Source organism: Sinohyriopsis cumingii, chromosome 7 (genome assembly GCF_028554795.1).
Source record: "Sinohyriopsis cumingii isolate HCF-2022 chromosome 7, ASM2855479v2, whole genome shotgun sequence".
In the NCBI taxonomy this organism is placed as follows: Eukaryota; Metazoa; Mollusca; class Bivalvia; order Unionida; family Unionidae; genus Sinohyriopsis; species Sinohyriopsis cumingii.
In genome coordinates this window covers 108520124-108547139 of record NC_142967.1, presented here as the reverse complement: position 1 = coordinate 108547139, position 27016 = coordinate 108520124, and the positions used below count along the sequence as shown (strand labels likewise).

Genomic DNA, 27016 nt, shown 5'->3' with positions numbered 1-27016 from the left:
ATGATGAATTTGGAGTTAAATTAATATTTTGTCTTTAGGTCGACTTCAACCAGCCGGACACTTACTACTTATTTAATCATGTGGATGTCATAGTCGGCTATCGCAGTGGATCACTAATGGACTGGTGTGAGCCATATGACAATGATTGCGGCAAAATTATCTCCATCAAGGTCAGCCCTAGAAGGTATGTATAAGCATTTGTCACAACAAAACATTTCTCAGTAGACACATCCATACAATGGACACTTAGTCAAGAACAACATTTAGGACCTTGTTTCTGAGAGCTTTTCAGCAAAATATACTTGTGACCCATGGAAAGGACTTTCATTGAGTAGCTGCCCATAAATGCAGTTTAGTATATAATTGTAATTTTAGCCAAACTCTTTTAGTAATCAGAGCAGCTTGTTATATACTTTTAAAAAACTGCCTTCCCTGGATACCATGTATGTTTAATTGGAACAGCCCATAATTTCATTGAAGATGATCAGAAATTCTATAAAGAACATGTGTACACAATGTGCAAAATTGTGTGGTCATTCAAGTCAGAAATTCTATGAAGAACATGTGTACACAATGTGCAAAATTGTGTGGTCATTCAAGTCAGAAATTCTGTGAAGAACATGTGTACACAATGTGCAAAATTGTGTGGTCATTCAAGTTACTCTGATACACTGCATTTGTTATATATAGATTATTCTTAAAATCCATTCATCCTTTCTCCTATCTATTATCCCTTGAATTTTCTTCAGTTCATTATAACATAAACAGTTATGAACATCATATTCTTTTTCTTATCTTTAACCCCACAGCTGTCAAATCTAATAATTTCAAACCTTTTAAAAAAAAATCAGGCATTGAATGCAGATTGCTACATTTAGGCTCTTACAAAATGCAACTAGAAAAGAGTGAAGACAACAAGCTTTGTAAAATTTAACAAATAATTTTTCTAGAAAGACTAGGTAAAATTGAGAGAAAAAACTTACAGTTTTACGAATCAAATCCAAACATAATCCAAGAATAATCCAAGAATTAAAAATAGAAGTCCTAGTAATAAAAAAGTCCTAATGAAGCTGAGTTTGAATCCTGATGAAATCTAGAATGGAAGGCGTTGACGTATGCTGTCATCAATGTTGTACTGATGTGTCAACAATTCTTTTTTGAATCACAGAAATAATATTCCAGTGTTTCAATTCTTTGTAAATTTCTATAACTGTCCTTGTCCAAGAATTAATTTAGAGCACTAGTATTTCCAGTGAAAAATAATCTCTTGGAATCCAAATACTTTGAAATGAAACAAAATAATTAGCCCCTAAAAAAAATTGGTCACAGCATAAAACACTTGGGGTTCTCTGGTGTTAAGGCACAGAATGACCATTCTTTCTCAAAACATCAATATTAAAACTGGCTACAGTGCAAAACAGATGCATGGACGCAGGTCAATCCTCAGGAAAAACCTAATTGATACATGTTTTTGTCATGTACTCCAAGTATGGCCGCGATTCCACTTTATGAATCTCGCACTAAGAAAGAATATAAAAAAATATTTAAAAAATGTTATTTACTTCAACTCTTACTGATTCTGAATGCCAGGAACTAAGTCAGCATTAAATACAAAGTTTCTGTTATCAGTGTTTGTGAAGAACAGTCAGGTCAAACTGAACTGAATTAATTTTATGGAAAATGAATTTCTGGAAAATGTCAAATCCAGTAAATAAAGTTACATTACAATAGCATGTAATGGAATAAAAAAAATTAAAACTAACAAACAAACAATTAAATTAAATCAAATATAAATTAAATCAAATATTCATAACATTCATGTGACAGGTGTCAAACTGTCTTAAGCCTCAGCCATTATGGCTCCCAATTCAATAGATCATGCTTCCATCAACAAAGCCGACTAAGGTATAAACTATTATAGGACAAGTCATAAAAGTGATGTAGGCATTCAGTACCAACTGTTTCAGTAGCAGATGTATTTGTTTAGAATTTGTTTATACATATTTTTTAAAGGCAAATTTATTTGGTGCCTTGTACCTCCTCGGAAGGTAATTATTTACTCCCAGCAGGAAATACATATTATAAAATCATTGTTAGTGTTGACTTTTTTGGATGGGGTCAGTCTAAAGGCATGATCCATTACAAACTGGATTGAATGTTGTAACAATGAAAGCTTTTATTGAAAAAAAAGTGTATTACTCTGTTAAGATAGAACCAACATCCTCTTTTCTTGACCGAGTTTATTACCTAGCCACTATTGTAAAAGTTGACAGCAATCAGTAATTTTCATCTGGAAGTTTTGGATAACATTTAATCAAGAAAAAAAATTCATCCAAGTTTTGCTGATTGGTTGTTAATAGTACAACAGTCAATTATCCAAGTTTGTCTGGGTAAATTGTTACTGATTACGTTCCTGATAATTAATAAAATCAGACGACAAGCTTTAACCATTGTGAATAGGAGAATGAAAGATGAATGGCATGAAACTTTTCATCCAAAGAAGGAAGCAAGCACATGGTTTGTGTGCCAGCGATGCAATGAAAAACATTGAATATGTTTTGCATGTTATGTTCAAAAAGATTTTCCTCAAGTGTTTTAATTTTTTTTAATGTCCGACATTATGCAGTATTCTACCAAGTTAATCATTAATGCCACATGCCCCGTTTACACGTCATGAGGTTGCACCCCACTGCCAAGCTCTGTAAAAACAGCATAATTTACGTTATACCAAAGCAACCCTTCCCAACATCTCAAATTTTCAAAAGGCCCTACCATCAGAACAGATTCTCACTTAGCAGACCTGATCAGGTATTTCAAATTTTAGAAACTGGTGTTTTGCTCTTAATAATAATAATAATAATAATAACCTCATTTAAAGAGGGTAAGACAATTAGCTAAGAACTAATCTACCTTGAGGCCCTCATACAAAGGAATTTATTTATTTTAGCTGCATCTCTGAAGCCACTGGATATATTGGGTTTGGAAGAAGGAAGTTGAGTGGGCATTTCTAATCTCAACTGGAATACTATTCGAGAACAAGAGTTAAAGAGTATTGGAAACTTTTTTTAAATAACTCCTTATTTGATTTGGGAATTTTATGCTGTTTGGTAGACATGGATCGCAAGTGGGGATTATTACCAGGTAGACTATGCTGGAATAGTGATTGTAAATATTCAGGAGCACTATTATGGGATATCCTGTACATTAATTTGGCTTTTCTCAAACAGATTCAGTCTTTAATAGGTAATATTTTTAGCTTACCAGCTAAATTTTCCTTCCTTTCTTTCTGGATTGATATTAGCCGTAATGCTCTGTTTTGAAGATCTGCCACCTTTGCTATGCTTTTATTATTTGAATTATCCCATACTGTATTACAGTAGTCTAAATAGGGTTGTATGTAACTTGAATGCCTAGTAAGTGGAATCACTGTTGTGTTTTGTGGTCTCTAAATAACCCCCTGCTTATGAATCTTTGGGTGAGGCTTTCTTTTGCCTTCTTGCTTGCCTTACAGTCTGCAAGACAAAGCAGCAAACTTCATGCCCCGTCCATAGAGTATGGGTGTATCAGGTTCACTGGGAATTACGATTAAGTTTCTGTCCTTTGCCAACCTGGTTTTCAAGCACACACCACCACCGCCCAGCTTCTTAATTTGCTCCACTCCCAGTATTTTTAGCAAAAATCCCAACTTCCTTCACTTGCTCCACTCCCAGTTGAGATCCCCAGTCTCAGCTGTATCAGGGGATGACCAAGATGGACTCCTATGTTAGGGATGTAAATTTTTACATTTGCAGGCTGTAATGAGGGAAGGGAGGGTAGGAAGCATCTTTTCCTCCCCATTAACGGTTTAGCTGATATTTCCAGACTGATTGCATTAACTATCAAGAGAGCTTTCTAGCCCCCTAGTTATAGCAGTGCTCAAAAGAAAAGAAAAGAATTTTTAAGCACAGGTCCAGGGCTCGTGGCTTTAAAAATGAAATCACAAGCCCTGACTGAAATTCCACAAGCCTGGACTCCAATTTCCATAAGCCCAGAATATCCCCATTTTTAATATTATTTGTCACACAACGTTGCAGTTGATACAGTTCAAATATAAATTCAGTAGGAGGCTTGAAGGTAATGCAGGTGTCATTAGTGGTTCATCACTACACCCACTAAAGGCTGGATGGTCCTGGTGTTCAAACTTCTCTGCTGGATTCTCTGAGCAAATCTTCTAGGTGGAAAGTCATACTGATATGGGGTTTTCACTAGAAGACGTCTTTAAGATGGGCATAATTGAAAACCATTCCACTCAGACATCCAGTATGGCAGCCACAATGGCCATCCCAAAAATCCTATTGCGGAATCTCCAGAGTGGATGGTTATATCAGGATGGGATTTTTACTAAAGGACTTTTTAATGATGTCTACTTGGTCCTGAATGATAATGGTGCTCATCTTACATCTAGTATGGCCACCATGGCAGCCATCCTGTAAATCTTATTATTGCTACTCCCCCTGAATGCAAAGTTAATGACATTGTATGATGTCTAGTTGGTACCATACGAAAATGGTGATTATCTTACATCCAATATGGCCACCATGCAGCCATCTTGAAAACTTGTTATTGCTACTTCCAAATGGAGAATCATATTGACATGGGGCTTTCACCAGAAGACTAATTATAATCACAAGTTTGTCCTAAATAAAAATAGAGCCTAATTTGACCTCAGATGTGGCTGCCATAATGATCATATTAAAAATCTTGTATCAGATTCTTTTGAATGGATGGTGATATCAACAGGGTTTTCACCAAGTCTTTTAATGGAGTCTAGTTTGTCTGAAATTAAAATGGTACCAATCTTACATTCAATATGGCTGCTTTGGTGGCTGATTGAAAAGCTAATAGTTCATAAATGTGTGAAATGGTTTCAACACTCAGCAGTTAAAAAGAAGAAAGGGACAGTAGAGTGTCTGTTCCATCGAGGGAGCCTTGTACACCTTTATATTTTATTTTATGTACATTTTACATCCGGGGGCCCCGAGTGGCTGAGTGGTCTAAAGCGCTCTCCGTTACGGATCACTGCCATCTCACCTCTGTCTGCGTAGGTTCGAGTCTCGGATTCAGCCAATGTGGGTATGTGAGAAAGCTTGCCAGTAGCTTCTCGAGGGTCGGTGGTTCTTTCCGGGGTATTCTCGGGTTCTTCCTCCACCATTAATACTGGCCGCCATGTATAGCCTATCGTGTGCTGAAAAATGGCATTAATCCCTACAACAACAACAACATTTTACATCCTGATCTATTGTGGTTTATCTTTCACTGTTTACATTTATTTGTGCAATTCTTCATTTTTACATTTTTGGAACTTTTAATTGGTACCATACAGCCATCAATGTGCTATGGTGCGATTCAACTCCAGGATATAGACGTTATAAATACTGAATTGTCATCATGTATAGAGATCAACCGTAATTGATGATTGAGACCTTTTAGACTTTAGTCATTAATTTTATGGAAACTCTATGTCCATTCAAACAGATTAAACAAAATTATATCTGCCATTTGAATTTGCTCAGCATTATGGAAATTAAAGTCATGACATCATTTGCATGTAGAGACAGTTACTAGAGATAATCTGTACACATTTTCACGTATTACCATTGGCAGTGTATATACATGAATAGACTGACATAGTTTTGCTAAACTAAAATAAAGCATATACCGCTACTGCAACCAGAACTGAACTATTATCACGCAACTGTTCTTTATTATGAAACTAGGACATATTGCAACCTAGTTTACCTGGCCCAATTCAAAGCTGCATTGAACTTACCAGGCGCATCAGTGCTCAGTTTTAGTAAGAGAGATGTTAATTATCTGGACAAGATTTCAGGGAAAATAATCATTTTCATTAGCGCTTAAATTATCTGAACACAAAGAAAATGAATTTTATCTTAATGTCTGGATACTTTAATTAATTATGGTTTATAAAAAAAATTCAGTTTAAAACAGTGCAGGTACAAGTCATGTGGAAGATATATCTCATTTAAGATTTTATAACTGAACTATAATAGTGTTGATGCCACCATTACAATTAGTCAAGTAATAACGTTGTAGTGTAAATCATATGGGTGACAACGCATTCCATAACAGCAGGTTTATTATGTACATATTTACAATTGAACTTTCAGTATTGACAATAAAGGCCTGTCAGCAGATAAAGCATGTGTTGAAACCAAACCTTTGGGGATACCAGGTGTGGATCTGAAGGATAACATCAAGTTTAGTTACACCTATTCTGTTTATTGGGAGGTAAGTACAGGGTTTGTTCTGAAAATTCCTATGTAGTTCCTAGAATTTATCGTAAAAAAACTAATGTGTTCATTTATATGTTATATCAGAAAAGGGATGTCCTTGTGAATTTTCCATTGCGTAACTTCAGCCATTATCCACTTTTGTTAGTTAAATGTGTTGTAGGGACAAGTAGAGCTTTGATATGGCCCCTCATCAAGTGCGTGCCTTCATCTTATGTCCTGAGATATTTTAGACAGATGTCTGATAGGTGAGTGATCTCCATCCCACATGGGCCTCTTGTTTTTGTCCCCTGCTTTTGTGGGGAAAAAGAGGAATACATAGTATCTAGGTGTCACTCTGGACAGTACTCTGCCGTTGCACCAACATGTCATGAACATATGCAAGGCTGCTTATCTTGAGCTGAGACGCATCAGCTCCATTCACAGATATTTTTCAGTTGATACCACTAAAACACTTTAGTGTTCATTAGTACTTTCAAGACTGGACTATTGCAAATCAATTCTGTCTGGTTCATCTCAATATCAGTTCCAGAAACTTCAAAAGTTCCAAAACACAGCTGCTCAGATCATACTTAGAGTACCATGATCAGAGCACACCTCCCCGCTGCTCTGTACCCTATACTGGCTATCCATTTGATTCAGAGTCAAACACAAGGTTTTTTCTCTGTGCTACATTTCACCGACGGACTCTACTCCAACATACCTATCCAACCTCACCCATGTGTACACACCAGTAAGATACTTACGTTCCTCTTCTGACAATCATATGCTCATTATTCACACTTTGAAAACGAAGCCATATGGACAATGTTCTTTTGCATACCAGGGCCCAGTAATGTGAAATGAAATGCCCACTGAACTTAGACACAAAGCGACAGTGATCCCATTCAAGAGTGCTCTTAAAACTCACTTATTTTGACTGCAAGAACAAACTTAAAGACCTAATAATGTTCACTACCTTAAATATTTACAGCATGTTTTTATGTTTTCTAATTTCATGGTGTTTGTTTTCTGTAATAATATCATTATACACCTCTCCCTCGATAACTCGCACACAACGGGGTCCACAAACATAGACCGCACTATAAGCGAGGCACGAGTTACTGAGGGGCCTCCAAAACTTTAAAAAAATCACTTTGACATCGAGAAAACCATGGGTGGGGGGTGGCGTTAGGGAACTGGGCTGTTTAGTGGCTGAATCCTCATATTACAATCACGTCGATAATAATTTTTAATAATGTGCTTTTTCTGATGAAGTTGTTCGTTATTCTGTTTAAATAACATTTTCTTTTCTCAAACTATCCAACATATGAAAGATCATTCCAACTTGTTTGAACAACCATCACGTGTACGCGAAAAATCTGTGTATTATGTCACTGCTTTTTGTTTCTTGATGAGTCTGGTTCCCGTAGTGGTATATATTAGTATCTTGCCAAATCAGTAGTCCACAATTTGGGAACTAGACTAACTGTTGATACACCACCAAACAAAATTCCTTTTTTTTCAAAAACACGCAACATTTATTTCATGACACGTCTACGTCGAAACTCAATTTTTTATTTTCATTTAGTACAGTGTTAATGTCGTGATTTTATTGGAAGTAATAATGAAATTTCTTATCATCCCTGAGGATATCTCTAAATGTTAGTTCAAGAAATCTCTGAAACTTGCTTGCCCACATTGGTCAGTATCTGTGAAATCAAGCTCTTTATTTTATGAAGTATTCTTTTCACTTTGCTGTCTTGTTGTCTTTGATCACAGTTATGAAAGAGTCGGTTAATTTAAGGTAGTTTCTGTTACATACACAATAATGTTTATTACAGTGTTCGATTGATCAAATGAAGAGAGTTCACCCGACATAGGACCGAGGCCGCTAGATTTTAAGTTAGTCCGATTTTTGTGCCTTTTAACTTTTCTTTTATTCCACCTCATTTTTTTTTATTCAAAAGACATAATTAATGTAATAATATAAGGGAGGCCAGCTTTTAATTCAGTGCAACAATATAACAAATACTACTGCAAGTCAGTTATCAAAACACAGTCGGCACTTAATTAGGTTCTCAGAGAAACACTCGCGGAGATAGCTTTTATGGTAGATTAACGTGTAAATTTTGAGTATGGGAAATGGCAGCTACAGTCGGTCACGCGGCCTCACTGACATGATGGTGAACGAGTTCTCTCTTGATTTTAAAGCACATAAAATATTCTTATGTGAAAAATAATTACACAGCTATAACAATCGGACTTTACTCTTAAATTTATCCATATATAATAGCTATCTACCTAAAACCTAAAATGGTTAAAACTGCTGTTAAACATAACACCACTACATTGCTTAACAAATCACAGGCAAGCCTATGGGTATGCGGTCGGCTAGGTAACAAATGTTCTATTTATAGCATGCTGCACTTTGCCACTATGCTCTATGAGGTAAAGGGTTAAAGTTCTGCCTCCACTCGGCGTAAGTGACATTTTCATTGATCAAAATTTCCTTGCATATTGTTAACTGCAGTGTGCTAGGAATGTCTTTCAGAAAGAAAATATAAAAAAGTTTTTGAGTTATTTTTAAATTTGATATTTCATAGTGTTGATTAAAATTTCCAGGTCCTATCTACCGTTTTCAACGATAAAACAAGCGATACATCAAAGTTTCCTTTACCAATTTTGATTGTGATTTTGTTCAAATTCAACAAATAGGGATAATTTTGGGGGGTATTTTCGGGTTTAAAAAATGGGATCCCTTGACACCATGTTATAAGTGGGTTCGCGAGTTATCGAGGGAGTGGTATATGTTTTTTTTATGTTTTAGGTGTTGTCTAATATTGTAAAGCGCTTAGAGATTCTAAAGATTAGGCACTATACAAAGTCATTATTATTATTATTATTATTATTAGTAATGGACTTGCATACCTAATACATTATTATGGAAAAGTAAATTGGGCATAGTAGTCAGTAAAGTACTAATTCAAGAAAGGGAAACTTTGACATAGCTTATGTTACAGTAAAATCTTATTTTGAAGCAGACATATCCAAAAGACAAAACCTGTGAGCTGTACATAACAACCATAAGGAACAGATTTCAAACTTGTTCCAGCTGGCTCAGCTAGCTACGTGCCCCTTCAGACAGCAAACTGTGAAAGGGGGTTCTCACACAGAAGTATATTCATACTCAAGTAAGGAACAGATTAGGCTTAGAAACTATCAACAGATGAATTCTTATACAACTAGAGGAGACATCTTTTAAAGATTTTGATTTCAATATGGGTCTAACAGAGTGGACCAGAGAGAGAGACTGATTGAAGTGATAGTTAAATATTGAACTAGGGCCATTTCTTCCTCCCCCTCCTTTTTGTTTTACTTGCCCATTATTTTTATGGCAAGGGAGAGCTCACCCTTTAGATAAAATCCTGGCAGCATCTCTTATTATGTAACAGTTACACGGATGTTATAGTGATTTATTTGCCAACCCAGCTGTCGACCGTCCTGTCCAGCTGCCCTGTCAACAAACTTACCACCATAATATATTTGCAGTCCTGGCTGTCGACAGACTCGTGTTCTGACACATTAGACATAGTGAAAATTCAGCTTTCAAAAATTGTTCATCCATACCATAATGTCTTATGCTGACCTAGCTGACTGGTCAACCAACCTTCCAGCCCTACAAATGACCCAGCTGCACCTGTAATACTGTTTCAGCACAAATGCAGCAGTCTTATGAGCCAAACAGGACAACATCCTCATCCATGATGTCAGGATACCGGGACAATAACCTACAAAAAGCAGATAATAAGTTCGGTTTTTTCTCCACGATATACACTACCTTCTTTCCTTCATTCGATGTTTAGGTGGATATTAAATATGGACAAGTCATCCCTTGTTCCCTCCCAACATTTATTCATCTAGGCATGGAGTTCCTCACCTATATAAACCTAATCTGTCTTATTCCAAAATGCATAGACTGTATTGTACCAACATTGAAGAGGCCTTCCTTCAGAATTGAACATGGCAGCTCTTCAGTCTCTTCAGTGCAGCATCAGATCTCATAAATCTCAGCTACTTCTACATGTGCCCTTTGTCACTGGTCCTTCTCTTTCAGTGGCAACCAGTTTCTTGCCCATCAGCAGATAAAGATCTCAAGGAAATCAGACAATTCCAGATTCATTGGCATAACAGAGAATGGTTAGCATCAGGAATTCACTTGGAAGATCTGAAACTCAGGTCACAATGTGCTCAGATGCGGGTTTGTCAGGTTTAGGGTGGGGGCCACTTTCTACTGGACCGGATGATGGTCAGTACACAAGGACACATCCAGAGAGAACCCCTTCATATCAACCTCTTGGAAATGAAGGCAATCCTTTGGTGCTCCCAATATCAGTAAACATTCAGGTGTGACATCCAGGCCAGCTCAATGTCCTGGTCAGTTCTTTATCTAGGGGGGAGAACTACTACTCATAGAGTAATCCCTCAAACCATCTATCTTCCATCAAGTTTGCAATCTCTGGGGTTAACCGATGGTAGACCTGTTTGTGACAAGGTGGAACAAGATGCTGCCCACCTTCATCTCTCCATTCCAGGACTCAAACACAAGGGCTGTCAATACCCTATCTATGGGAGGGAATTTGGGCCTATGACATCCCCTAACAGTTCTGATCACAGAGTTAACTCAGAAATGTAGGAGCACAGATTGCAGTATAATTTAGGTTGCCTCTGTTTGATTGGTCACAATAACTTGATCTCACAGACTTGCTGACCTCGCTTGCAGAATCAGACCCAGTTTCCAAAGTGGAACTTACTGTGAATCTTAATATGGCCATCCTATTAAATTTGAACCTTTCTCTACTCTCCCACTGAAGCAACTTTTACACAAGAATGCTTCCTGAAAATGTTGGCTTTAGTATCAAGAGAAAGTGAGCTCCATGCAATGTCTGCAGATCAAAATTACCTTCAGTTTCTTTCAGACATTTCAGTCATTTTAATGATATGACCACGTTTGATCATTAAGAATATGCCTCCATCTCCTGTAAACTAGAATTTTTTTTACGGCCCTTCTTATAACTTGATCCTGTGAGAGGCTAGATTACAGGACCCAGCTCTCTGAATCTATCTAAAGTGAGAGGCTAGATTACAGGGCCCAGCTCTCTGAATCTATCTAAAGTGAGAGGCCAGATTACAGGACCCAGCTCTCTGCATCTATCTAAAGTGAGAGGCTAGATTACAGGACCCAGCTCTATGAATCTATCTAAAGTGAGAGGCTAGATTACAGGGCCCAGCTCTCTGAATCTATCTAAAGTGAGAGGCTAGATTACAGAACCCAGCTCTCTGAATCTATCTAAAGTGAGAGGCTAGATTACAGGGCCCAGCTCTCTGAATCTATCTAAAGTGAGAGGCTAGATTACAGGGCCCAGCTCTATGAATCTATCTAAAGTGAGAGGCTAGATTACAGGACCCAGCTCTCTGAATCTATCTAAAGTGAGAGGCTAGATTACAGGACCCAGCTCTCTGAATCTATCTAAAGTGAGAGGCTAGATTACAGGGCCCAGCTCTCTGAATCTATCTAAAGTGAGAGGCTAGATTACAGGGCCCAGCTCTCTGAATCTATCTAAAGTGAGAGGCTAGATTACAGGGCCCAGCTCTCTGAATCTATCTAAAGTGAGAGGCTAGATTACAGGACCCAGCTCTCTGAATCTATCTAAAGTGAGAGGCTAGATTACAGGACCCAGCTCTCTGAATCTATCTAAAGTGAGAGGCTAGATTACAGGGCCCAGCTCTCTGAATCTATCTAAAGTGAGAGGCTAGATTACAGGACCCAGCTCTCTGAATCTATCTAAAGTGAGAGGCTAGATTACAGGGCCCAGCTCTCTGAATCTATCTAAAGTGAGAGGCTAGATTACAGGACCCAGCTCTCTGAATCTATCTAAAGTGAGAGGCTAGATTACAGGGCCCAGCTCTCTGAATCTATCTAAAGTGAGAGGCTAGATTACAGGGCCCAGCTCTCTGAATCTATCTAAAGTGAGAGGCTAGATTACAGGGCCCAGCTCTCTGAATCTATCTAAAGTGAGAGGCTAGATTACAGGGCCCAGCTCTCTGAATCTATCTAAAGTGGACAAAGCCTGCCTGTTCTGGACGCTAGAGGCTTTTCATCCAACAGAAATCAGGGAAACAGGACATAACCCCGTCAGCATTATTGTCCTTGATAAAGGGAATCATCCATTCTGATTTTTTACAGGAACAGTTAAGTCTGATGAAGATTTGGAATCCTGAAATATGTGCCATTTCTGTGAGCCTGTCCTTTTAATGCATTGTCTCAGTTAAAGATGTAATGGGGTTGATTGGTTGCCTTGCCGAGACCACTTTTTCTTATTTCTATTTTTCATCATCTGGCCTCATAAAATGTCAAGTTGAATCTTGTTGGTCCCTTGGTTGCTGCCAAGATAGTCACCAGGTCATTCCACTCTTGACACAACTGTATCCTTAGGTAGGATATATCAACATTTGCTGGTTTGCAGAGAAAACTTTTCTTTATGTGTTCATTGCAGAAGCCTACAGTGTTGTTCATTGCATATGTATACACACTTATATTTGGCAGTGTCTTCTATCAGTAGGTCACAGCATTAAAAGTTGAGAGTTCTTGGACCCAACATGGTGCTTTTAACTAGATGATGGATGCTGAGCATTTTCTCTCTTACTTATTCTCCTAACTTTAATGTGATTGGCTAAAGTATTTGATGGAGGACAGGAATTTTATTGCAAAGTATGTTTCTCATAAAAACAAACTTAAGCAATCACATTACTATGAGTCCCTCGGAACCCTCCCCGCAATGCAAGCATCCTATCTCAAGCATTGCTCAAGCAGAAATGGTCAAAATCTGTTATACAGAGTGCCATTTAGTGAGTGTAAATGGAGGAAATCTGGAAGAGCTACTTCCCTTTGTCTATACAAAGTTTAGACTACGAAACTTCTGTTCAATGGGAGGGCTGGATTCCATAGGCAACAGATGTAATTCCTCATGTTAATGTGATTGGTAGGTATTTTACAAAAAACATTAAGAACTATAAAAGTTCCTTTTATTTCATATCATGTTGACCAAAAATTGATCATCATGTTTTTAATGTCAGAATGAATTTCATGACTTAATTATGCCCATAAAATAATATTTGTTACCTATTTATGCAGGAGCGTAAAGACATCTTATGGTCTTCCCGTTGGGATTACATCCTGGAATCCATGGCCCACGTCAATATTCAGTGGTTTAGGTGAGTCAGTTACCTTTGTCAAACCAACATTAGTGAAAGCTCAACATACCAGTCACCATGGTCATGGCTTAGGTAGGTGGCACTAAATTTGCCTTTGATCTGCATACATTTACCATGTTTTACAGCTGTGAGTGAAAATATAGTTACTTTATTCTCATTTTACACATTGGACAGTCAGGGGAGTAATTTCCCATGTACTAGCTCTGTGATAACACATTAACAATTCTACAAATTGGTTCCAAAACCACCTTGGTTGACAAATAGGTGGCTCCCCCCCCCCCCGAGATAATTACTTTTCAGAATGATAATTAACTGACTTGATCATTTGTAAAGGTGCCTAGGATGAAATAGGTATTTAGCTTCAGTATGTGAACAACCAAAATCTGTATGTTGGCATTTTAAAAGCAAATTTACTAAGGATCTTCAAAACATGCTTTGTTGGTCTCATCGGATTAGATATTACAATGTATTTCGTTTTTAATTCTGATAGTTATTTAGGAAATTATTAAAAATTAATGTTTGTATAATGACTTTTACTGTGTACACTGTAAAGATGTTGCACATGTGTGTCTTTTACTGTGTACACTGTAAAGATGTTGCACACATGTGTCTTTTACTGTGTATGCTGTAAAGATGTTGCACACATGTATATTTTACTTTGTACACTGTGAAGATGTTGCTCACATGTATGTTAGATAACTAAATTGGTCATGTACTAAAAAATGAAAGTACATGTACATTTTGTATAAATTTATATTTTTACTTTCAAATGCCACCAGTGATAAATGCATGCACAAGTTACTAAGATGCTTAAAATGTTATCAAATATGGAAAAAGGGTTGTATTGTTTATTCACAGAGCAAATGTCATAGATTATTTAAAATTTGCCTCTGCAACAGCTTCAAAAAACCTCACATGCATTCCCGACTGTACATAGGAAACCTCGGACAAATGTTCCTAGGAAAAATCTCAGAGTATCGGTTGCTGACTTTCTGAAGTAATAGTCCAAGGATACAGTTATTTTAAACCAGTGTCCAAGGTTTTTATTGTCAAACTTCCAAGGTTGACCTCGGACTTCCAAGGATTTTTGTAACCAATGCTCTGAGGTTTCCTAGGAATCCTTGGACATGTCTATGGATTTTAAACATTCTGAGAATTCCTTGAACATATTATCCAAGGATTCCTAGGACATATCGTCTGAGGTGTCCTTGGACATATCGTCCAAGGATTTCTCGGATACCTCCCTGGTATAAAACCAACAATGAAGCAGATATTACAGAATATGAGAATACATTTTATTTTTGATTTGTTCAACACATACAGATACAATTTTTGAAAGGTCCAGATATCAAGAATATGCTTTAGTGCCAAATTGTCCATTTAATTTTGAAAATCCATCCATTTATATCCTGGTTTCTTGAAGGTTTTAGCTCTTCATAGATTTTCTTGTTTATCATCACCTCTTTGATATTCTGCCATTTCTTTTGGATCAGTTCTTTAAATAAAAAAATATTAGTTGAAAGTATAAAATGTGATGAATTATTAAAACAAATGGTATGCATATAACATAACTATTATTGGCAGCCTCCAATTTACAAATTATGTTTGGAATCCTTTAGCTCGGAAAACAAGGTATTAAACCTGAAAACGCTATGCTTCGATAACTGACTGTTCTTTTAATTTGGGACCATCATTCTAAACTTTTTATAACAAATACAGTCAAGATTATATTCTGTTCCTGGCTCAATGCCTGACAAGTTCATAATAATGTATCATTATTTCACTGTATACTCCAATGCTGTATTATTGCGGGCTCTATATTATCATGGCAAATGGGATTTTTGGATTAATTTTGGATATGTGCCATTTATCGGTTGTTTACAGAGTTAAAGTTGTTGCTAGTAAGGACACAAATGTATTTTATGCAATTTTATCTAAAATGTCAACATTTTTTTATAAGTTTACAATGAAAAAGAATAAACACTACTTTTTTGTAAAGAGCATGCAATTGCGTTGATTACGAAATATATTCAGTTTATCGTTTGATGATTATAAGTTATATACTGATAGTGACACACACGTCCTTACACCTTTATGCTTGAAATTTAATTCCATGGTAGCCAGTATAGACCAAAATTGACAAAAAATGTTGCTTATGATCATATTTATCCTACACATATAGGAAAGCAATAATAGTTAAACTATTTTTAAAATCAGTAATATTTCAATATTAATAATAATATTAAACATAGATTCATAGAGAGAAAGAGAGAGAGAGGAGGGAGGGAGAGATTTCTCTGCCCACATTGCACTTAAAGTGCAGACTAAGTTATATGTATTTTTTCATTTTTAATTTCTATTGTTATCATGGATGTCAACTTAACGGACATAAGTGTATAATTGTGTCATTGTATCCTTTATTTTGGTGTGTGGACATTCCACCTTATCACTAAGTTGAATTTTATGTTTATTATAATCTATATATGCTACCATACATAAAAATGGTAGATACCGTGATAATATAGAGTTGTTCCCCCATGGTACGGTAATCTGGGTCAGCCACCATATGAGGTTTAATTTACATTTACATGATTGGATTGACCAAGATTTTTGTATTAGAATAGATAGAGGGAATGCCAGAGAAACTTTACAATTTGTCTCAATACAGCAATAACAGATTGGTTTTAATATGCACCAATAACAACATTAAGTACCGCAATAATACAGCGTTCCAGGCTACTGTAGTCAGCCCTTAAAGATATGACACAATACTTGTTGCTTAGAAAGTTTTTAACAAGTTTAAAATTGCTGCATGTTTATTTGACCTTGAACTTTTGTGGCATTACTGTCTTAGCCTGTTTTGGTGTTGCCATCTTGGTGGTCTATTTTGTTGCTATTGTCTTAGCTGTTTTTGGTGGTTTTGGTGATTGGATTTGCATCTTGTTTCAACCTTAACCCTGGTAGTGATGTGTTGTTTTGGGATGACCTTGAAACCAGGGCTGATTTGTTTCTAACTGCCCTCTCTGTGTATGCTGAATTGTTTCAGAACAATACTGACTTTTTGGGCCAAATCCACATAACAACTACAAAACTAGTATTTATAATCAGATTGCTGTGAAATTGTACAAAGTGATGCATATATGCATGCAGATTGCAAACACCAAAACTGTTGGTGAAATTGATGTGTGTTCATGGTTACCATAGCAACCGAATAGAGAAAATGGGTGGAAAAGTAATTTTTGACCCCCCAAAAATAGAATATAGTGTATACTTTTCCATCAAATATACCGTAGTTATTCTGAATGTATACATGGACAGTTAATTTGTTTCTACATATTACATATCCTCACTTCAGTTCATTACTATTAGGCCTATGCTAGATAATGAAAACTTTACTTCACTTTCAAACATGTATCTACATTTCAGTATGGAACAATATTTAGATGGTGCAGTATTTATGTAGTTATTATTCACAAATTTTCTTCACATAAAACATAATTCTGTTCACTTATATAATTCATTGACAAAGAACAAATACTAATCATACTGAAAATGATAAATAATTATAAATTTACATTGGTTGCCATAGCAACCAAAAGGTAATGTTAGTGTTTGAAAGATTTAAAAGACTGTTTTAAAAAATATTGTTGGCAAAATCTTTTATCCAACTAAATACAGCATTCATTGTTCAAAGAACTCAGTGTTATCAAGTTGTTTTAATTATGAAGGTAAAATAATAATTATCATAATGTAGAACGATTATATTGGTCATGTTTTAGGGCAGAGTGAATACTGTTTATTAAGTCAAACTGATGGAGAACTAGTTATCTCATTTGAAAATTGTTGAAACGCAGGTGTCTTACAGATTTTTATGTAAACATCTCTATAAGCAATTACTGTTGGTTGCAGGAATAAATTTTATGAATACAACTATCTATACATGTGACAAATGTAATAACTGACACAAAATCCATCTGCAGGTGTGTTAATAGACTGCAGTGGACCCTATTATTTCACCACATCATGTAAATGAAACATATACATTTTTCTTTCAAAATAGAAAAATACTGTTAAAAAGTTAGGATTTCACACATGGAATTAATGACTTCTAGGGATATTTCTAGACTCAGACTACATAAACATTTCTTTTGGCCAGCAACATTACTAAATCTTATGTATATAATAACTTTCCTTTACAGTCTATTAATATGCTGACTGAATTTGATTTCTTTGATAGCTTTTTTAGTTAATGCATTCTTTACTATATGACAGCAAATATAGTTTTTGAATAACTTTGTTTACAACTCAAGTTGTTTTAAATCTCATTTTTAATACATCTTATAATGTTCAGCTAGTTATTTTTTTTTGTTTTGTGGGGGGCATCCCCCTTCTGATCTTTTCAGACCATTAGAGTTTGGTCCACCTTCTTAACTGTAGTTGTGCCCATAGGCTTAGTGTATTTGCTCAAAATGAATGATGTTCATTACAGTTTTTAATTTTTGTTTGTTTTTTCACTTCTCAGTTTTGATGATACAATGTATCACCCAATACAAGGAAAGGCTCTGCACATGACAGACTCATTGATAAACTTAGCCACTATATAGTTTAAGTTCAATTTAGTGTAACTTTAAAGTTGTTACTGAATGGGGTGGCCATGTCAGAGCACTTTCATATCATCACGTGGTATATCCCTGCAGAAATTTAATTTTCAAAATATGGAAAACTCTGCATATTGCTATTTATACCTCCACAGAAAGCCCTAACAAACTTTATTCTAATTTGGACTATCCCATACATATATACATTAATCAGCGCAAAACTGGGTATGGGACAGCTGCGAGACTGTAACTACTTAACAGCCACCCTATTGTTTACATCAACATCCACTGTTGACAACAGACTTTCCTGGGCAAATAAGTCTGCTTGAATATTTGTTTCACTGGCGTTGTTACACTGATGCAGAGCCATGATCTTTGAGACAATTACATATGTTATCTCCCTGTTATTAGCACACGATTAATGATTGGCCTAGATTGGACATCCGTAGACGTCACTGTTCTGTGCCATAAAAATATGGTATCCGCACATAGAGCTCGGTGACATTTGACCATAAATATATGGTTCCTGCATACACAGCCAGGTGACATTATCCATAAATATATAGCTTCCGCACTACCAGGGTTAAAAAAAAAATTAAAAATGTGCAAACTTTTCAAATAATATGTAATACATTCAGTGCCATTTACTAGTGATGGGAATTCATTACTAGGGAAAAAATACATATATCCACGTTTATTGCTGGAAAAAAATGTGGTTTGGCATGTTGGCCTTTAAAAACAGAAATAATGATCATTTTACTTACGTAACCTGACATCCTTTATAAAGTTAAGAGGTCAGTGATGCTTGCATTTTTGCAAATTCGTATGCAACAGGTCAAATAGAGCATGAGGTTTGTATCATGGATGCCATATTTCCTTTTCAGTTACACAAACAAATAAATCCAATTTAAGTACTATTTAATATCATCAACATATGACATGCATGAGTATTAATCATTTCAATATGGTGCACAGATTTACACCCTAAATGAATGGCATATACTACCAAGGTCTATAAAGTTGTTAAACAGTGGCCATCATGTGATGTCATGAATCATTACCTCATATCTCAAAGTAGAATGCAGCAGCAATTTAGGACAAAGACAGGATAATATGGCAGGCCAGTACAATTATTTAAATTATAAAGAAAAATGGATAAAGTAATTAAGCTTTTCATCATTATACTGAAGCAGTAATGAATCTGATTGATTGCTTTGTAGATTTTCTTGCTGCCTAACAACCTATATGCATGGATGTTCTGTTCTATTCTTAAATGTCTTTAACTCTATTGATAAACCCCTTCTTCTGATTTAATGCACTACAATAATTGTGTACACAGTTATTCTAAGATCCATTTTCGAGTCAGTAAATATTTTTCAGATTTTATTGTTGTTTCAACAATTTTAAACATGACTTCATTTTTATGTTTAATAATAATATAATTAAAACCATAACAACAATAATAAGAGATTATTATAACTATCATGATTATTATTATTATGATTACTATCATATATCTATAAGGATTAAACATTGCATAGAAGGAGGAACATTCAGTCCAATTTCCATTCCATTGTTTCACGACAATTATTTTTAAAACATATCCCTCTGCTACAACACACACAAGCTATCAATGAGATAAAGATGAAAACAACAATAAGATTTACTGAATGCCTACATGTTTGTCCTAAAACCATATGGCTGACGGCGCAATGCCTAAGGGGTAAATGACCTAATACAGTATTTGTAGTTCGCCAAACAACCCCATTCTCATCGAAAACAGACACAATCAACTGAAAAACTGATGCAGTGTACAGCCGGTCTATAAAACGAGAGCCAACAAATGTTCTTATCTTTTTCAAATTTAATGTAATAAAATAATAAATGAACTTATTTTCAGTCCTTCTAATAATTCCTTCTGTAATCCCAAAACTCTGCAACCTTGCAGACACCAAATCTCCAACTTTACAATCATTGAGTGCATTTCTCGGCTGAACAGTATTTAGGAGGTTACAAACACTTCCAGTAATAGGATTATCATATACTTAACGCAAACAAGTTGTGGCGATTGATGAATCCATTCCTTTAAAACTCAAGTTTTCACAGACCAGTTTGCTTTCAACGGACCAGTTCCGAATTTGTTATTATGGCACATACAAAATTGATTGATGAATCAGCTGCTGTCATTGGATAATTCCATTCTCTGCAACAAATGGAAGAATGAAAAAGAAATATTTTCCCAGAACATTCCACAACTTAAGTATTTTTTAAATTTAAAAGCAGTAAGTAGATAAGCATCTGTTATGAGCATTATGTAGGGTCCTTCAGTTATCTAAATTTTGTTTTATAAGATAACATTATCTCCCAGATTCTGATCATCTGCAGACCGGAAGTGCTATATTAGGCCAGGCAAATAAAAGTTCCTGGTTGGCCAACCATCGCCATTTAAGCAGCCGACCCTAGCACTTTTTCCTCAAATTAAAATTAATAAAATGAAAATATTAAAAATAAAAATTCTTGACAAAACTTGAAGTGCTTAGTACATTATATATATATATATATATATATATATATATATATATATATATATATATATATATATATATATATACCCTTGTTTTAAAACCAATGCAATAGGAAATACATATGGGGTGGGGTGGGATGGTCTCCATCATCAACATATATACAAAGGAGGCTTAAACAAAGCACTGACATTATCAGTATTTTTAAGACAAGCAAGGTCAAGAAGCAGAATTCATTTATAAATGCATTTGAAGAGAAGAAATAAATTGGAGAAGCTATTGAAGTTCAGAGATAACCTCCTCCACAGATAAACTTGCCATGTATTTACAGTTGGCAAATATTTGTGTCTAAAGGAAATATAAAGGAAAGAGTTTGTCTTCAGGTGGAAGAAATAAGGTGTATAAATTAAAATCTTTATCAGCTACAAGTACACTAACACAAGCTTGTGTTTTTCACTTGATCATTTACCACTCACAATTTAGCTACAATTTAACTATTGACATACATTTTTACTTGATCACTGAAAGGATAGATGTGGCTTTGCAGAGCTTAAATGAACATTACATATTTGGCTCTTTTACTTGAAAAATGTATTTTATGGAACCTTGTTTGTCTACATTTCATGAAAACTTGAATTGCATATGAACTAATTGCAGATAAAAAAGATTTAAACCGTTTTAAACTCAAAGTGAAAACATTGTTCAAATTTATGTCATCAGTAACTTTGGAGGTCATTTTTCATGTTATTTTTGGACTGCATTGTGCACAATTTATTGAGGGAGAGGTGTATTGGCATTGGTGTTGGAATCACACTATTAAAAACATGTATACCTGTACTGTATCTCAACCATGTTTGAATCCTATGCAAGTGTCCGTTTTATAGCATCTACCCTCAGGTGAGAAGTTAACTTTGTACATGTACATTATCAGAGGTCTTGTTACATTTTTTTTATCAGATCTTCAAACAAGCCTTGGAGGAGGATAATAAAAAGTCATTGAAATGGATAATAGAAAGTATTATTGCCTGTATCTCTTTTCTGTTTCAGTTGGGTCTTGGCTGCACATATTTTGTTCTAAAGGTCTGATGTGTCTTGATAAACCATAACGTATGTGTAGTTGAAAGCATATACTTTGGTTGATGGATGTAAGCACTATAGGGCAAACCTTTGTGCAATCTTTCAGCTCTATGGTTTTGATAAATTCAGGAGATAAACTTTCACACATCCATTGTCTTTGCCACAGACTACACTGTCCATCGTGTTTGCATAAATTAAAATTGTTTCACATTAGTCAATGCCTCACAAAAAGTATGGGGATTTGTTTGGTGGGCAACTGATGCTGCTATATAGTTTGTTTTAAATGTCTGGTTTTCTTATAAAGCCTTATTACGTGATATTTTGATAAAAATTGTTTTATATATACATTCATATACCACTTTATGTGACAGAGAGAAAGAACTGAAAGCATGTTAAATTGAAATATTAATCTACTCTAAAGATTTGTTTCCCTTGACTTAAAATGCAGCATTTGGTTTTTGAATTTACTTGAATGTCAAAATGTTAGTAAACATAACATTTTTCGCTCCAATGGTAAGCAGCCTATTTGTGCAAGAATATTTTCCATTAGAAATAGATCAAATTAATCAGCACAAGCTGCATTGACAGTATCATCAACATTTGACATTAGAATAGTATACTTTAAAACACTTTCATACTAATGAAATCCCCAGACTGCAAGGTTATAATAAATACTTTCTTATGCTTTAATATTATTTCAAGTTCATATTCTTATTTTCGATTTATCACTGCCTGCAGATTAGCCAGTTCGACATAGGAAATTGAACTAAACATAAGAATACTTTTAGAGCCTCCATGTCTGCAAATGTCTGTTCATTTTCATATTTTTCCTTGGCACAGCTGAAATGACATAAAACAACTGCAAATGATATATGTATCATAAGGGGTATTACATATGAAATCAATTACATGTGAATTTATTGCATTCTAACAAAAATGATATGTATTGGGTGTTTCTGAAACATGAATGAAGACAGGCATTACTTACTTGTTGCTGTTCACCAATTGTCTTCATCTAATTGTGTGAAAAGATGTGTTTTTTTCATCTGAAGTTAAAGTTTAATTTAAAATGTGATTTTATATTTCTACCCAAAAAAGTTATTAAGTATGGAATCAGCAAAGAGAAGGGATCTTATGATGTGGCCTTACATGTTGTCCATCATTCATCCAGCCACAATTGCTTATTTTAACTGTGGATGACGTATTTCTGATTCCATTTTCATTTTTATCAAACTTGTTATAAAAGGTAGTATGATCAAGATCTGTGATGAATTTGATGATGAAAAATATCCACACATATTGATGATCTTGCAGCCAATTGGCTGAGCTCTTTAGTTATAAGTAGAACATTATTTCAGTTCTGATTTTAATCAGACTTAAAATATAAGGTTATGTCAAGAGCTCAGATGAGTATGATAATGCGCAGGTCCACACATATTAATGAGGTGGTCTCACATCTGATCAGCTGAACTTGTTACCATTCTGAGGCTATTTTTCTGATGATTTTTTTGTGGTGGTTATATTAGTCTTGGAATATTGGCCTTATCTTAGTCTTGGAATAGTGTCTTTATATTAGTCTTGGAATATTGGCTTTCTACTAGTCTTGGAATATTGGCTTTATACTAGTCTTGGAATATTGGCTTTATATTAGTCTTGGAATATTGTCTTTGTATTAGTCTTGGAATATTGGCTTTATAATAGTCTTGCAATATTGGCTTTATACTAGTCTTGGAATAGTGTCTTTATATTAGTCTTGGAATAGTGTCTTTATATTAGTCTTGGAATATTGGCTTTATATTAGTCTTGGAATATTGGCTTTATATTAGTCTTGGAATATTGGCTTTATATTAGTCTTGGAATATTGGCTTTATATTAGTCTTGGAATATTGGCTTTATATTAGTCTTGGATTATTGGCTTTATATTAATCTTGGAATATTGGTTTTATAATAGTCTTGGAATATTGGCTTTATACTAGTCTTGGAATAGTGTCTTTATATTAGTCTTGGAATATTGTCTTTATATTAGTCTTGGAATATTGGCTTTATATTAGTCTTGGAATATTGGCTTTATATTAATCTTGGAATATTGGTTTTATAATAGTCTTGGAATATTGGCTTTATACTAGTCTTGGAATAGTGTCTTTATATTAGTCTTGGAATATTGTCTTTATATTAGTCTTGGAATATTGGCTTTATATTAGTCTTGGATTATTGGCTTTATATTAATCTTGGAATATTGGTTTTATAATAGTCTTGGAATATTGGCTTTATACTAGTCTTGGAATAGTGTCTTTATATTAGTCTTGGAATATTGTCTTTATATTAGCCTTGGAATATTGGCTTTATATTAGTCTTGGAATATTGGCTTTATATTAGTCTTGGAATATTGGCTTTGTATTAGTCTTGGAATATTGGCTTTATACTAGTCTTGGAATAGTGTCTTTATATTAGTCTTGGAATATTGGCTTTATATTAGTCTTGGAATATTAGCTTTATATTAGTCTTGGATTATTGGCTTTATATTAATCTTGGAATATTGGTTTTATAATAGTCTTGGAATATTGGCTTTATACTAGTCTTGGAATAGTGTCTTTATATTAGTCTTGGAATATTGTCTTTATATTAGTCTTGGAATATTGGCTTTATATTAGTCTTGGAATATTGGCTTTATATTAGTCTTGTAATATTGGCTTTATATTAGTCTTGGAATAGTGTCTTTATATTAGTCTTGGAATATTGTCTTTATATTAGTCTTGGATTATTGGCTTTATATTAATCTTGGAATATTGGTTTTATAATAGTCTTGGAATATTGGCTTTATACTAGTCTTGGAATAGTGTCTTTATATTAGTCTTGGAATATTGTCTTTATATTAGTCTTGGAATATTGGCTTTATATTAGTCTTGGAATATTGGCTTTATATTAGTCTTGGAATATTGGCTTTATATTAGTCTTGGATTATTGGCTTTATATTAATCTTGGAATATTGGTTTTATAATAGTCTTGGAATATTGGCTTTATACTAGTCTTGGAATAGTGTCTTTATATTAGTCTTGGAATATTGTCTTTATATTAGTCTTGGAATATTGCCTTTGTATTAGTCTTGGAATAGTGTCTTTATATTAGTCTTGGAATATTGGATTTATATTAGTCTTGTAATATTGGCTTTATATTAGTCTTGGAATATTGGCTTTATGTTAGTCTTGGAATATTGGCTTTTATCTTCCTGATCTTAGTTAATTTTGATAATGAGCAAGAACCATACATATTAATGAGATGATCTTGCACCTGATTGGCTGAATACTTTAGCAATTCTGTGATAGATTTTGATAATGAGCAAGATCTATACATATTAATGAGATGATCTTGCACCTGATTGGTTGAATACTTTAGCAACTCTTTGATAGATTTTGATAATGAGCAAGATTCATACATATTACTGAGATGATCTTGCACCTGATTGGCTGAATACTTTAGCAACACTGTGATAGATTTTGATACAAGCTGTTAAATCATCTGATATCAGCATGATCTTTTACAGGTTTAATCATGGGCAAGATATATACAGAATTATAAAGTAACCTTGCATCTCATATAAACTTGTTACCACTTGGGAGACTAAATATTGGACTGGATTTTGCTCGAACTTGGACAGTTCTTTTATATCATCTTTGTCTGTGGCAGGATCAGTAACAAGTGAGATCTACACGTATTAAAATGTCTTGCATCAGATTGGCCAAACTTGTTACTTCTCTAGATACCATATTTCTCATCCAATTTTGATAACACTGACAAACGAGTTTATATCATAAAATCTTGTATGAATTTGACCATGGTCTAGATTTATCAGTGCGGTTGCTTTTCATACAATTTTAAGAAATGATTATATTCTTGTTTTCATTGATGTAGGGAGATTATCTGCAACGTTTTACTGATAATAGATGCTGAAAGGCTCTTCGCTTTCAATATATGAAAGTAAGACCCCCACGCGGACCCCACCACAACCCAATTATTCACTTTTCTTTCCAAGTTATTTTTAGTTGATGGTGAGGTAAAACCACCTCCATCATGGAAAATTACTAGTAGTATCTTTGTAGATTGGGTAGTTTGATTGGCCCAGATATTTAGCAGGGTAAAGCATTAATCATTCTGGAAAAAGAGATAATTCCCAATGATAAAATTTCAGTTGTTGCTATTCAAGTCTGATGTGGTATCATTGACTAACTAAATTTCCGATTTCAGCATCATCAACTCCTTTGTGATTGTTTTGTTCCTGTCTGGAATAGTGGCCATGATCATGTTCAGGACTCTGCACAAGGACATTGCTAGATACAACCAGATGAGCAGCTCTGTGAGTAAACGTCATTATAACTTTGTATGCCACTTGCAGCTGTGTCAGTTTCTTTGGTCTTCATCTTTCATCTGCCCATCATGAGCAGGATTGCACACAAACCACTCAGAGTAGACAAGTGAAATCTGGCTACAATATTTGTACACCTCTCCCTCGATAACTCGCACACATCGGGGTCCCAAAACATTGACCGCACTATAAGTGAGGTGCAAGTTATCGAGGGACCTTTAAAAAATGCAAAAAATCATAAAGCGATTGACATAAAGGTAAAGGATGGTGGGTGGGTTGGCAGGTTTTCGTATTGAATTCTCATTTTATAATTGTGCTGAGATTAACTGAATAAATATCTCCTCATAACGGTGTACTTTATTATTTCCTCATAGAGGAACATTAATTTCAGGATAAATTACAGTATATTGAGGAGATCGTCAAAAATATTATTTAGCATGGTTTCCATTCGCTTAACACATGTACCACTTCACACATTGTGTACTACATCACTAATTTGTGTGTTGAATTGGATACATTCTAGTTTTATTGTTGGATCCAAATTAGATGGGTTCTTTTAATACAAAAAATTGACACTCTTTTTGAGAAACATTTTTGATCGAATGATAGATAAATTTTATTGTGGTAGAAGTAAAATGAAAAAAAATCACAAGGGTTAATCATTACCAGCATGAATTTAATAGTTCCACATATTTTAAACAATGAAAATTTGAACAAAAAAATACTTCCCATTTGTGATATGCTTGACAAATATAACTTAGATTTTGAAAAGATGAGGTAATTTTTTGTGTGTTACTCCTTGATTTCTCTGCCGTCGAGCAAAATCCCGCAGATTTCTCAATGGTATGATCTTAACATAGTCATCATTTTGGGTGTCCAGCCACCATATAAAAATGTGAAACCATTTTTGATTGG

General features: G+C 34.8%; 1 protein-coding gene across 2 annotated transcripts in view; it reads left to right on the top strand.

Moving 5' to 3' along the window:
* The window catches only part of LOC149795912 (transmembrane 9 superfamily member 2-like), a 133516-nt gene that overhangs the window by 32544 nt on the left and 73956 nt on the right, over window positions 1-27016 (top strand). For both annotated transcript variants that reach the window (XM_089965825.1, XM_089965827.1), the window contains exons 6-9: window positions 39-184; window positions 6168-6288; window positions 13465-13544; window positions 25984-26092. In XM_089965825.1, coding sequence (XP_089821951.1) covers window positions 39-184; window positions 6168-6288; window positions 13465-13544; window positions 25984-26092 — 456 coding nt within the window. The remainder of the gene's footprint in view (window positions 1-38; window positions 185-6167; window positions 6289-13464; window positions 13545-25983; window positions 26093-27016) is intronic.